Below are 13681 nucleotides of genomic sequence, written 5' to 3'. Positions count from 1 at the left end.
TTGGTAGCATGAAGCAATAAAAAAATAAAATAAAATCACACTTTTTGCCCCTTCATGGTGTAGATTCACAGCTGAAGTTTGTGTTTCACTGACCATTTTCCAGTTCCCTGCGTCACTGCTGAGACAGAAAGACACAGTCAGTGATTATCAGCAGCAAAGCTCCTCATTATCCAGCAGTGTGACAGCACTGCTGCTGCAGTGTTCAGACCATCCTGTTCCCTCCTGTTTTGTTGTCGGCAGCGCACACACACCAAATGCTACATCGCTTGCGCTGTCTTTGTAACAGCGCTAAACCTAATTACCATGCAAGTAATGTATGACAAAGATCTTCTAGTTTCCAATTCCCTGTTTTATGTCCCTACTGCCTTCAGTGGGAATATGATCAACAGTGCTTTTTACTTGGTACGCTAAGTGCTCTCTAGTGTCTCTCACTGCCCTCCTGGGGTTTGCCAACATCAAATCCTTTTTGTTCATTCTTTTAATAAGCATTTGTTGTAGCTGACAAACAAGCTGGACGGCCTTCCGCTGTGAGGCTGAACAAACAAGGGCAGAGAATGAGGCATGAAAGAGACAAGAGAGATGGAAGACACAGGCTGCTTACCAAAAATAAATCCCGCTCAACTTGTCAGTTTTGAGCACCAAAACCTGAAGTTTTTCTCACAGCAATGGTAGACATTTTGTGAAATAAGCTTATTTGCCGTCTTGTAGAGAGTTAGATGAACGGATTGACACCACAGTCACGTCTGTCTAATCAATGTGAAACTGAATCCAGCAGCTGGTTAGCTTATCTAAGCATGAAGACTGATAGCAAAATCCACCTACCAGCACCTTTAAAGGTCACTAATTGACACATTATATCTCATTTGTGTAATTTGTACAAAGTTGACAAAAACAAGATATAAAATGTTAATTAGCGAGCGTTAGAGGTGCTGGAAAGTAGATTTAGCTGCCAGAGCCAGACTAACTGTTTCCTCCTGTTTCCTGTCTTTCTGCTAAGCTAGCTAAGTGGCTGCTCATAAAGAGAATAAGTATGTCAAATATACAACCCAGTTTCCCCTTCTTCCATTTACAGGTATTATTTCTGTCCTCATCATCAGCCTATACACACACAGATGATGAATCTTCCATAAAGTGTAGAGGGAGGACACTGATTGCAGAATACTGGCTGCCAGTTCAGTTCAGTGACAGTGAATTACTGGCTTCTCGGAGGCAGTGTGCCGATGTGCCTACAGAGGGCAGAGACGGACTCTGAGACGAACACAATCAAATCCTGGAAATCTTCGACTACTGAGGAAACTTCAGACCTTTGGTGGAGGAAAGCCAAAATATGTCAGTAGATACCAGTATTTCATCAGTTTGAATGAAATAATAATAAAAAAAAGAAATATCCAAACATAAAATCACACTATAAATATTTCATATAGCCCGTATTTGCAGGTCTATGTATAGTCTGTCATGTTTTGCACATAATGTGATTCGCCTGTACCTGTTATTTGCTACTGTTCAGGTTGGATGAGTGTGTCTGCATCTGTTTCCTGCTGCTAGTGAGTGAAGTGTGTCCGAATTTGGGCAAAAATGCCCCTTTGACTTTAGAAAAGTTCATTGTGGAAGAAACAGAAGAAATGTGAAACACCAGAATGAGAGGGAGAGCTTAATTTATGCACAATATTACAAGCAACATGGAATTTACAACTCCAAACAGGCACAAAAACACAACTCAAACTCTCAACAGAAAAAAAACATAGCAGAAAAAGTGGATTTAGAAATGTCTCTGCTGTCTCTCCCACCAGCTGGGACTGAAATATATCTTTCCTTCTTGGTTTTAAAACAGATTCTGTTCGTATCAATGTCACACACCTCCAGTATTTGAAACAAAAATCCCCCAACTAAACAAATAAAATCCTACTTCAAAAACAGGCCCCCCTTTTATGCGACCTCTGTTGTCGTCTAACGTTTGCTGTATGCACGCGCATGGTAACAACTGAAATGAGTATTTATCCATGTGCTGCTCCCTCTGTGGGAGTATTTTCCTCGCTTCCCCCCCCGGTCTCCTCTTTTCTGCAAAATGTTGGGTCTTTTGCATACTTTAGAAATTCCAGCAGGCTGCAGGGAACAACACGAGAGTCTCTCTAACCCCCTCAGCCCTGCGTCAGCACAAAGGCCAAAACAAACATACGTTTGTTTAGCAAACGGAGAGCGACACAGTTGTAAATCTCCAGAGAAATGTTTTAGGAAGTGGTGAAACTGTTCAGCAAAAAAACATGAAAATATCTTTCCGGGTAGAAGAAGTTTCCTCCTTCTGAGGGAAACCTGCTTTTAATTGTTTACTTGTCCACTTGTTTGACATTTTGTGTTAGTCAATAAATGATTTTATATATATATATATATATGTGGAGGCTGCTAATGATGCTCTGCTTCTTTGTGGTCACATTTACATAAATATCACATACACAACAGTAGACCCATTCACTGGATCAATTCGACATTTTTGATCATTTTATGACTTCATAAGGAGTTTTGCTGACACTGAGAGAAATTCTGTCTCTCTGTTCTACAACTTAAACCTCTTAAGACATTCACAATCTCAAGCGTCTACACACACACACACAAACACACACACACACACACGCTGCAGATATTCTGATGTAGAGCAACAGCTCACATCACTCTTAAACAAATGTGTCTGGTTGAGGATTCAGTACAAAAGAAATTAATAAAACTATCAAAGCTAATCACAAATATTAACGAGGAGACACAGAATGTAAGATTACTTTTGCGGGGAATGTAATATGATTCAAGAGTGTGTATCCAGGGCTATTGAGAAGAGCTTTTTTTAAAAACTAGATGCTAGTGTGTACTTTTAAATAAACTTTAAAGGTTAGATGTGTCTCAAAGGGGCTACACTGTGGAGGTAGTGAATAGAAAATTAGTTTAAGACACCTGAAGTGAAGATTGTGGACGTTCCTCTTATTTAAAAAAAAAAAAAAAAAAAAAAATGTATTCAAGTATCACGTGTCACTTCTGTGACAAAGGGACATTGGGAGAAAATACCCAGTGATATAATTGTTGCTTACTTTTAAACTGCTTTAAAGAGGTTTAGCACCTCCGCATGAGGAGCTGTTCAAGCATGAAATCATCAAAACTTAATAACATGAAGAATGAAATTAGTTGGAAAAGTATTTCTACACATTCCTTCATTTTGCTGGGTATGCTCATGTACCTTTTTATAAAACATAATTTCAGCAATCCTATTTAAAATGAATGACAAAAACAAACAAAAATACGTCAAATAAATTCTTTTAACTGGATGGAGTAAGGCTTTCACTTGAAATTACTTTTGAAAACAAATCTGATTTGAAGAAATGTGCATTTATGTATCATTACAAAGTGCTTTTTTTTCATTCACCTTTTTTGGTTTTTAGTGCCTTAATTTGAAACATTTTCAAAAAATAAGAACATTAAAAAAAAAAGAAAGAAAGAAAGATTAAATCTACTACATCTATTGTACATTTCACTGACATGATACAGTACACCAGCCCCCATCTTTCACTGAAGCCTTCTCACTGGTCAAAATACAAGTTTAAAGCTTATAATAGGTTTCCACAGGTGCAGATACAGGGCTGTAGCGCTACCATCTTAATGAAAAAAAGAAGGACAGTTACTGAATTGCTAACAAGGGACGCAAACTTTCCACACAGCAGCTCTAATGGAAAACGTTCCACAGCAACACCAATACCAAGGCACGCGGAGAAACAGAAGAAGTTTCGGCCTTCTGTTTAAAGTCACAGGAAACATAAAGGGGTGAGTCTTCGTTCATTGGGCGGAAAGTGGGTGAGCCTTCTGGGCGACCCTCGGCAGATGACAGAAAGGCAACGAGTCTCAACAGTCTTTATTGCTCACCTCATGAGAAGCCTATAAGTTATGAGAATAGAACAGTATGATGGGTACCCCTGTAGTTTGTCACACTATTAAAAGGACAAAAGGAATGTCATGACAGGGTGCAAAAGGGTTAAAGATATCAGCTGGACCATTTATAATCCATGTCCTGTAGTCTGTATGTAGCAAACTGAGCCAAGCAAAGCACATCCATCCAATCCGGGGCTTTTTCTTGCCTCCCCCTCCTCCCTCACAGATTCAGGCTGTTGGAAAGAGCCTCCAGCTGCTCCTCTCCCAGCCTCTGCTTCTCCTCCAGGTCCTTCTGCCGGATGAGCAGCGAGGCCTTGGTCTGGACGAAGCGCCGGTAGTCCTGCAGCTGCTCGGAGGACAGCTGGCGTGACAGGAAGGTGGAGACCAGGTTCTCTCTCCGGTCCAGGTTATCCTTCAGATCTTTGGCGTCCTCCCTCTGTTTGCACAGCAGTCGGTGGCGACTGTCCAGAGATTGCTGAGTGGAGAGATGAAGAGAGAGGACAAAGGAGATAAATTATACCGGATGTAGATTTTATTCAGCCATATTCTGGTGCAAGTTGTTATGTATAATATTGTAGAATATGTAGAATGTTCAGTAATGTGTACCACGCTTACAAAAAGGACAGAATATCAAGACATGTAATAGAAAATCTGAAAATGTATCACGTCAAAAAGCTTTATTTTTTTAACCACAATTTTTGGATTATATTTTTTTATTTAAATTTAAAAGGTAATACGTCACTCAACCTGTGAAAGTTGTACAATTATGTTTGAAACAGCCACAGGTCAGGAGGCGCAGTGTTTCCTTGTGTCAACAGAGGGCAGGGTAGATACAAATGTCATCGAAACCGGGCTGGAGTTTCGGTGAGTCAGTGTAAATACCAGTGTTGCTGATAACAGCAAGAAAACAAATGAGCCTCTAACAAGCCCTCAGTATGCAGCACGTCCAGCCGGGCTTTTACAGATGGACAAATTAACAAAGAACCCTTTCAGGAGAAAAATCTAGAAATCCAATGCATCCATGCAAACATAAAATGATGCTGAAAATATTGGGACACACAATCAAACAGGATATTCAGAGAGGACACAGAGCTCAGATCCTGTGACACGATGATCTTAGAGACTTTGAAAGTAAATACAACTGTATTTGAAATAAAGACCTGAAGGACTTGCAGTAAACATATTTTAGTGAATGGTAGCTCCTTCAGGTGCATGTTGAAATGCATGTAATTATTTCTCAATATATCAAACCACTTGGACACAAACTCTTAAAGTGCGGCCTTATCAAACTGCATTATGTGAGAGATTATCGTCAAATGTCTGATAAATCTTCGGGCTCAAACACAGATAAGCCAAAAATGGCCAATTAAACTCAGATAAACCTGACAGCATTTTTTGAATTCCACATAGCGAGAAACCTTGACTCCATTAATGTCGCCCTTCAACTTTTCCCAAGTGGCATGTTTGCAGTTCTAAAGTAAACAGAATGGGAGTATAGCTGGGGCATGGGAGCAGCCAGCCGCGGTCGTCTTTTCGCCAGAAGCTCTAAATGAGCTGCAGTGAATCATGAGATCCGCAAAGTTACATGACGATATGTTCCACGAAGAGCACTCGCTCACAGGATGCTTGCTTTGCTCGCATGCATTAGTGTGTATGTGTAAACAACTTCAGGGGTAAAAGGCACAGAGGCACAAAGGGCAGCGGTGATAAATTTAAATTAGATTCATATATTTATGAACAGAGATTTACAGCTTGTGAGATGTGTTTTTGAGAACTGGTTGCTAAAAACACTGCGCTCATTGGTCATTCTGGCAGGAAGAAAAAAAAGACAAACAAAAAACAAACAAAGCCAAAAATTAAAGGATTATGCATAAATCTCCGATTTTGGAGGGTCACTGAATGCACCAACAAGCAGAGTTTTCATAACAATCCCTGCTGGCAGCTGCATTACGATCAGACAATTATGCAACTTGACAAAAAAAAAAATTAAACCAATTAATACCTCACTGAAATGTATTACCCATCCAGAGAAAGTTTCAAGTTTTTCCAAGCTGTGTCTAATAGCATACAAAAATGCAGCCGAACCTCAAGACCTAATTTATGAACCCACTGACCCTCCAAAAAAAAAAAAAAAAGGTTTTGGTCCCTCACCTTCTCCTCAGCATCTGTGTGCTGGTCCACGGTGCTCAGGGCGTTCTGCACCCTGGCCAGCCGAGCGGAGAGGCACAACAGCAGGCTGACCACCCTCTCCAGGTCTCCTATGAACAGGTTGTACCTCTCCAGCTCCACGGGCAGACAGCGCTCACAGACCAGCACCTCCAGTGCCTCCCCGCGGGCCACGTTCTCCTGAATCTCTGCCTGGAGGGCACCGCGCGTCTCTTCCAGTGAGCGCAGACGCTCCTCGATATAAGACACTAACAGATGCTGTTAAGAGAAGAGAAATGTGTGAGAGACTATAGGAAATGATGCTGCAAAATATGGATAAGCAGAAAAAAAAAAGGTGGGAAAAAAATAAAAATATACGTAAACACAACCAGATGAACCAATTTTATACTTATTTTCCATTTGCTATTATAAGATCATGAATAAGGATATACTGTAATAAAACGTGAATGTTCAGGACAATCAGGAAAAAAAGGGGGGGGGGGACTATCTGCTGAGCCAAACATTAAACAAGTGGGAGGGACTGATAAGAGACAGACAGTACATCATGTGAAAAGAGAGACACAGCTATCTCTCCTTGAAATGAGTCCACTTAAGGCCGAATAGCATCCAAAATGGTATCAATATGAAATCACCACCTAGTTTGTGTTTTAAAAAAGAAAAACACAATGAGACCACAGTTCAAAGTGGGTAGTTAAATATTCAGTATGTTCTGGTGTCCTGCTTGGTTTGTCGTCATAGTTACTCTACGTGCAGCAAAGCGGAGACAACTTTAGACATATATTGTCTCTTATTAGTGAAGCTACCCACTGGTCTCATTATATTTTGTTGTGATATCGTTTTAATGGCTTATTTCTTTTGACTCTTCTGACTGTGAAATGAAACTTCCTCTTAGTAAAGGATTTAATCGTTAAAAGGATTTAAATATACACATTACATGAAAACCAGCCGTTATTTTGCATAAATGAATAATAATTACCTTCTTCTCAGTGATGTCAGTTCTGCTCTGCAGGTCTGTGCACTGAGGTTTAAGGCTGTCAGCAGCAGGAAGACAAGGAGATGGTTCAGCCCCTTCATCCGCTTCAGCACTACAAGAAGAAAGATGTGCTAAGGTCAGGCTAACATTCTTGCACCCTGTTGATATAACCAATAATTCCAGCCTTCACAATACAGAACAGACATACTCAGATGTAATTCTTGTATCAATTGTGCACTCTGAGACTATTACAAAACCATGACGTGCGTTTGCACATTCTCTACGTATCTGAGGTGCGCTTACACCAGCAGAAATCTGAGTGCATGTTCAGCAGCAAGCAGATATCCAGGTGTGTCAGGTGTGTACATGTGATGCAACTAAATGTAACACAGCACTGGTGGAGCTCCGGTCTGTTGCCATTAGAAACCAGTATCAAGTTTCCCAGAGCAAACATTAAACCAGGAATCCTAATTAACTTGGCTTTGTCTGCACCAGCACCACGTCAGCTCTAAAATGGTTTGAAAGGTGTGAGTGGGATGGATTTTTCTTTCCATTTACACAGCTCCGTATCGGTTATGCAGCCACCTGAAAGGATGGAAAGTCAAGGATTTGGGAAATTTATGAAGCATGTCTAGTTATCATCTATGCCAATTTCCACTGTTTTACAGCTATTTTCTGTGAAGAAGTCATACGAATCATTTCAGACAAAGTATTCTCAGGAGTTTGCTGTCCTCTCTCATTGAGGCAGTAAAATGTTGTCAATAGAGCAGTAAAAGTTTATGTGTGATTGCCACAGCTGGTGTAATATTCCAGGACATTAACATTTACCTTTCTGCAGCTCCTCTCTGCTCCTGTTTCTTCTTGTAGTGCTCCTCCATCAGCAGCGTGTCCTCCGACAGCAGCTGCTCCATCAGCATCAGCGCCGTCTTACGACTGGCCAGCGGGTAGAGCACCCTGGCCAGTGATGGGTCGGCCTTGACCACCGCTTCCACGAGCTCCTCCCACTGAGGTCTCTCGGCAGGCCCCTCCAGGCTCTCCATCTCCCCCTCTGGTGCTCCCCTCTCCTCCATCTCCTGGTTTTCTCCCGACTTCTCATCTTCCGCACTGGGATTTTTCTCCTCCTCCGCCCGCTGAGTGACGTCTGCCTGAGTGACGGAGGCGCAGGGAGACACAGAGGTCTCGCTTGTCTGCGTTTGAGGTGCTGAGCAGGTGGACTCGTCATCAAAAACGCTGTCTGTCAGCAGCGGATTCTGGACGTCCTCTTTGATCTCTTCTTCTGGAGGGAGAATCCACAGCGATGGATCTGTGGTGACGCCACAGCTCAGAGACACTTCGTGGTTTGAATCAGGCGGCAGGGCGTCGCTGCTTGGTTCGTCCACTGACTGCTCTCTCTCTGATCCAGTCACAGAGGGAGAAGTCCTGACTCTACGGGACGTAGTTAAACACATTACAGTTAAGAATCACATCAGGGCAGAATCACACCTGCTAAAGGGTTAATACAATGAATTGATGACGATTCAATGAGTGTCTGTCTGAATTGATAGTCTAATCTTACCTGAAGCAAGGCCTGTTTTCACAGGAAAGTTTTGGCTGGGCAGGGGTGGACGACTTGATCTCCCTCTCGCTGGTCTCTATCCCTCTGGGGGAAGGTGGGTTGGATGAACTCTCACTGGGAGGTCTGCTGTACCTGAACTCATCTGTGACAGGGCCGTGAGATCCAGAAGATCCAGAGTGAACCCTGGCCCGGGAAGAGGAGCAGGAGGCAGGGGAGGTGGATCTACTTGAGCTCCTTGTTCCTTCTGTTGTCGGCTCCTCCCTTGGGTCTGAGTTCTGCTTCAACAGGGGCTTTTTCTGGGTTTGGTTTTGTATCTGTCCCTGAGAGTTCTTCTGATCAACAATCTCTGGTTCTTTTCCCGCTTCCTCTCTTAGATATTGTATCTTCCTCGCTCTTTCCTGTCCCTGGGCTTCTCTGACTTCGGCAATGAATGAAACACTCCTCTTGTCTCTTTCCGGCCCCCCTGGTCCAGTCGAATGTCTCCACAGTCTATCCAGCTGCTCAGAACTTTTACTCATTGCTGATAGTCTTGTTAACTTTGAAGTCCCAAGCTCTTCCATGGACTTCCCCCTTTGTGCAACCACACGGACATGCTGCTGGCCCTCAGTTACTGGCTTTACCAAGGGATCCTCACTGGCTTTTTTCTGGGGACTGAAATTGACATTCAGTGTCAAATGTGTAGCATAAGCCATACAATTCATGTGAACTACGATTATTTTAGAACAGAAAGTCTTGGCTTTAAAATGAAAACAAAAACTGTCACATTTTTCATACTTTTTTCATATACATATTCTTGATGGCAAAACCAAATGCGTCATAGAATGGATTCAGAGAAATATCATTTGATATTCCGACAAATCCCAACAGAGTTTTGAGAAATAGACCAACTCCTTGAAAATGGTTCAGTCAATGACCACAGCCTGTGCGAAAATCTCTCAAGAAGGAACGCAGGTTTGCTGGAGCAGGTTGGTGTTGACTTTCCAGCGCCTCAGTGAACCAAGTCGAGATTTACAGTCTGTGCCGCAGCACACACACATCACTGACCTAATACTCTCCTGACCTAAAACCAATATAAATGTCCCAATTTGTCTGCAGTGCTGTTACATACCTGCAGGTTTCCATAGTATTAACTGGGAGTGGATCCTTCTCGTAGTCGTGTGCCTGCAGACCCAGATGAAGAACAAAAACGTGTGAGTTCAACAGCAAAGTATGTAAAATGAGTTTGAAATACTACAGTAACAGATATGGATCAAGGTTTGACTTGTTTTCTCTCTTTTTTTCTAATTTTCTTGCTTATACAAAATGGGGGTTTTCTACACATCACAATGTAAGTTAACCTGGATAAATACCAATATCTACCGATGTTAAGGGTTAGGGTTATCTTGAAATGACTCACCTGAAATGCATGCGGTGTGGATGTTGATCTGTTCCTGAAGAAACTAGGAGGTTCTGGCTGGTCCAAGAGACTCTCCACTGAGGCAGACTTCCCCTGAGCTGGACCTTGACTCTCCCTCCATCTGGCCTGACTTGACTGGCCAGTATATTGACCAGAACAAGACTGTGCTGAGAAGAACTGTGCATACCTGTTTTGTGAAAATTCAAACAGAATACTTAAAATGTCTGCTTTTGATCCCTATAAGAAAAAACAGCATCATAAGAATTTTTTCTTGCTCTCTTGTCTTTTCTCTTTCTTACCTGATGGAGCTGGTGGAGGAATCAAGGATGCGGCCCGCAGAGTGGGGTCTATGGAGCTTCTTCTTCGTATTTTTGCTTTCATGATTTCCTGATAGAGGCCTGGGACCCCAGTCAAACGGTTTCTCTCCCAGAGAGTGCCTCTGTCTGGGCGGAGGTGGTAACTGAGCTGCTGGTTGCTGTGGCTCAGCCACTTTCTGGCCCGTCTTACGCTCCATGTACTCCACCAGGGCCTTGTGTTGCAGATGTTTTAGGTTTGTCTTTGAGGCACTAGAGGCTGAGAGAGCCCGACCTCTTGTCTCGAACATCTTCCTCCGTGCTGCAACCAGCCCCTGCTCTCCTTGCTGCCCACGTTCCTCTCCTTCACTTTCAGCTGCAAACAGATTCTCACTTTCATTGCCAAAGGAGCGACAGGCGGAGTGGTGGGGGGTGCTGCCGAGCTGGTTGAGTTTCTCTGGTTCAGAGTAGCACATCTTCCTCTGCTCTGGAGTCAGTCGCCTCCTGCCTCCGATGCGTGCCACCTGGGGCTGGGCCACATTTGCCGGCCTCCCATTCTCCTTTTCAGTCTCTTGGTCCATCTCCTTCTGATTCTCCTCGACGTCTTCCTTTATGCTCCCCCTCTCTGTCTCCTCAGAGGTCACAGATGGAGTGAGTGTGTCTGTGGAAGTCTCTGAGTCCTGCGATGGGGAGAAAGCGTGAATCACTGTCGGCCTCAGCTCTGGTTTTTGCCTGATACGGTGTGGCCATGACAGCTGCAGGTCCCTCCTTTTAAAGGAAGTCTCCCTCAGGACTTTAGACTGGGCGTCCTTCAGCTTCTCTTTGTAGTACTTTTTAAATGAGTCATCCAGAGTGTTACACGCGACATTGGTAACGTCTCCTCTGTCGTTATTGCTCGTGCTACCTCGTGGAGGTCTCTCACTGTCGTTTACTGCCATGTCTCCCTGACCTGTTTTGTTCAGGATTGCTTCCTTTCCTTTTGTACTGAAGTCAGCATCCTTTCTGGGCTGCAAGGCTGCCCTGTTAGCCCCAGTGAGGTGATAGAGAAGCGGGGTCGTTTCTTTGTTTATCCTCTCGCTGGCTACATCCCCCAAAGGCTGCCGCTTCCCTCTCTTTGCCTGCTCCTCTCTCTTGGAGTGGTTGGGCTGTTCGTTGCTTATTAGTGAGGTGACCTCCTTCGTTTGCGTTGGTGAATGTGGCGAGCAGTTTCGGTCAGGTCCACAGTAGAATATGGGGTTGTTGGCAGAGTGGCGGCCGATCTCTCGACTCTGGATCATGTCGATTTCTTCTAAGGTGTCCAAGCTTTGAGAGGACTGCGTCGACATGAGGGATGGTCTGTGATTCTCCTGATCGTGACTCCTGGGGGACACAGAAATGAAAACCTCACTCTCATCTGGAATCGTACCGCTGGGAAAGCGAGAACTCTCTTGGAGAGGTCTAAACAAATTATCCATGGTGCTGTGGCTTCTTTCATTTTCTCTTAATCTGTGCTTCTCCAACACAGTGGAACTCTCACTCCCTGCCTCGGACCCACACACAGAGGCGGAGTACATCCTCATACTGGAGTCAGACAGCTTACACACTCCTGTGACAAAGTAGAACTGGCCCTTATGCTGGATGCTGCTGTTGATAACACTCTGACCAGGATTCCAGGGGCTGGCAGCTCGTGTCGGCTCTGGCCTAAGCCAGTCGTGAGCTGAGTGCGCCCTTTTGCGCTGACTCTCAAAATGGCTACTGCTACCATTGGGCTTGTTGTGATGGTCTCCATTACATCCACCACTGGTTGAGAGATGTCTGGGTTTCAGGTGCTCAGGCTGGCTTGTGCCTCGGGGAGGTGATCCGCTTGGGACGGTTGTCGATTTCTGCTGATCGGAGGCAGCTTTGTTGTCCATGATGAAAAGGTATTCCGGGTTCACCCTGCTCTGATCATGAGGCTGCAGGTGAGGCCGGTAGCTTGGTGATTGCTGGGCCTGTGGTGGCTGCTGTTGAGAGCCCCTCCAAACTGAATACACTGGGTCATTTTTGAAGTTTGAGTTGCCTGTATCTGGGTTGGCCTTCTCAGGGCTTCGGGCATTCAGACCATGGTGCTGTGAATGGAGTCGATTGTAGGGTCTGGGCTGTTGTTGAGGCTGTTGGGGTTGAAACTCCGTACCTTGGTGGTGGACCCTGCTGTTCTCCAAGTTTTTTGTGGCTATGAAACTATCCAGACGTGCTGGGACTGGAGGAGGATGGACAGGAGGGTATACACTTTGGGATGGAGCCCCCAAAGGCGCCTCTTGTTTAGAGAGTGCTTTGTTGTTGGTATGGAAACTGCCATTGCCGTTGTGGTTGTGGTGGTTTGCATTGGAGCTAGTGTTGTTGCGATAGTGCTGAGAGATGGCCTCGACAGAGCGATAGAGCTGGTCCATGGTCTTTGGATCAGACTGCAGAACCTGGGTGGGATGGTAAATGGACTTTACATACTTGAGATCAGCATAGTGGCTGAAGGCGCTGGACTGTAGGTCGTCTGGGAGGAAGGGAGAAGGGTAGTCGGGGGCAGTGGACCCGCCAGAGAAGGAGCTGTAGGCAGAGTCTCCTTTGCCGTGTTGGTGGTGGGCGAGTTGGTCGACAATGCTGCTGTTGGACTTGGCTGGGGAGAGCCGGCTGACAGGCAGGCTCAGAGGATGCAGGTCCACGTTGCTCATTCTCTCAAAGTGGAAGTTGTAGGAATCCATGGAGGATCGGGGCGGATGGCAGGAAGGGAAGGGCAGGGTTTGCAAATGTGCCGTGCGTGTATTTGCGCTGATGCATGTGTCTGCCTTGTGGGTGAAACTGGGGAAATTACCACCAACACATTTGCACCAGGTTGTCCGTCACGCTTGTCGCTAATTAGGTCATTTTCCTCCCTCCTTTTTGTTTACTCAAATCCTCTTGAGATGGTCTGCTCAGTAGCTCCTGAGGGAGAAAAACACAAACACAGCACAGACCGGTTATCAGCCTCAAGTCTTAACTCAGGACTCACACTACAGCCATAAATTTGGGACAAGTTACTGCTGAAGAGCGAAATGGTTTGACAAAATATGTGTGTTCAAACAGAAATAAAAAAAAACTAAAAAAAAAACTGTGAATGACCAATACTCAATGTACCAAATGGCTTCACAAACATCCCATTATATACATGTTTTGACTTCTTTGCAAAAGCATGACGATTTAACACAAACACGCCTGTTTGTGTTGAATTGTCAGCTTGGCATAGCTTCTAGGGAAATGACACGGCCATTTTTTTGCAGGGCGGTTTCAGCTGGAACACTATTAAGGTGCCTGAAGGCAATAAGTCACCTGTGAAAAATCTTTGCCTGGCATTTCTAGGTCAAATTCCTCTCGTGAGAAGTTTTACTCCATTTGTTGTAAAG

The 13681-nt window shown here is 44.4% G+C and overlaps 1 protein-coding gene across 1 annotated transcript; it reads right to left on the bottom strand.

The window, feature by feature from the left end:
* Positions 1-2976: 2976 nt before the first annotated feature.
* LOC111234622 (protein Shroom1-like) lies at positions 2977-13006 on the bottom strand. The gene is made up of 9 exons (XM_022762794.1): positions 12170-13006; positions 10296-12103; positions 9997-10183; positions 9709-9761; positions 8601-9251; positions 7874-8470; positions 7049-7157; positions 6058-6330; positions 2977-4381 (listed from the first exon to the last, which is right to left on the bottom strand). The coding sequence occupies exons 1-9, from the start codon at positions 13001-13003 to the stop codon at positions 4127-4129; spliced, it is 4767 nt and encodes a 1588-aa protein (XP_022618515.1). The 5' UTR covers positions 13004-13006; the 3' UTR covers positions 2977-4126.
* Positions 13007-13681: the final 675 nt, after the last annotated feature.

Source organism: Seriola dumerili, unplaced genomic scaffold, assembly GCF_002260705.1.
Source record: "Seriola dumerili isolate Sdu_G_001 unplaced genomic scaffold, Sdu_1.0 BDQW01000449.1, whole genome shotgun sequence".
In the NCBI taxonomy this organism is placed as follows: domain Eukaryota; kingdom Metazoa; phylum Chordata; class Actinopteri; order Carangiformes; family Carangidae; genus Seriola; species Seriola dumerili.
The sequence above is the reverse complement of the archived record's forward strand: the minus strand, read 5'-3'. Positions and strand labels throughout refer to the sequence as shown.

Excerpts from the sequence above, each read along its gene's own strand:
- LOC111234622 (XM_022762794.1), bottom strand. The coding sequence starts at position 13,003 with ATGGATTCCTACAACTTCCACTTTGAGAGAATGAGCAACGTGGACCTG. Across the intron at positions 12,104-12,169 it reads TTTTCATCATGGACAACAAA|CCTGAGCACCTGAAACCCAG; the intron begins GCTGCCTCCGAT and ends GGCACAAGCCAG. Across the intron at positions 4,382-6,057 it reads ACACAGATGCTGAGGAGAAG|CAATCTCTGGACAGTCGCCA; the intron begins GTGAGGGACCAA and ends CTCTCCACTCAG.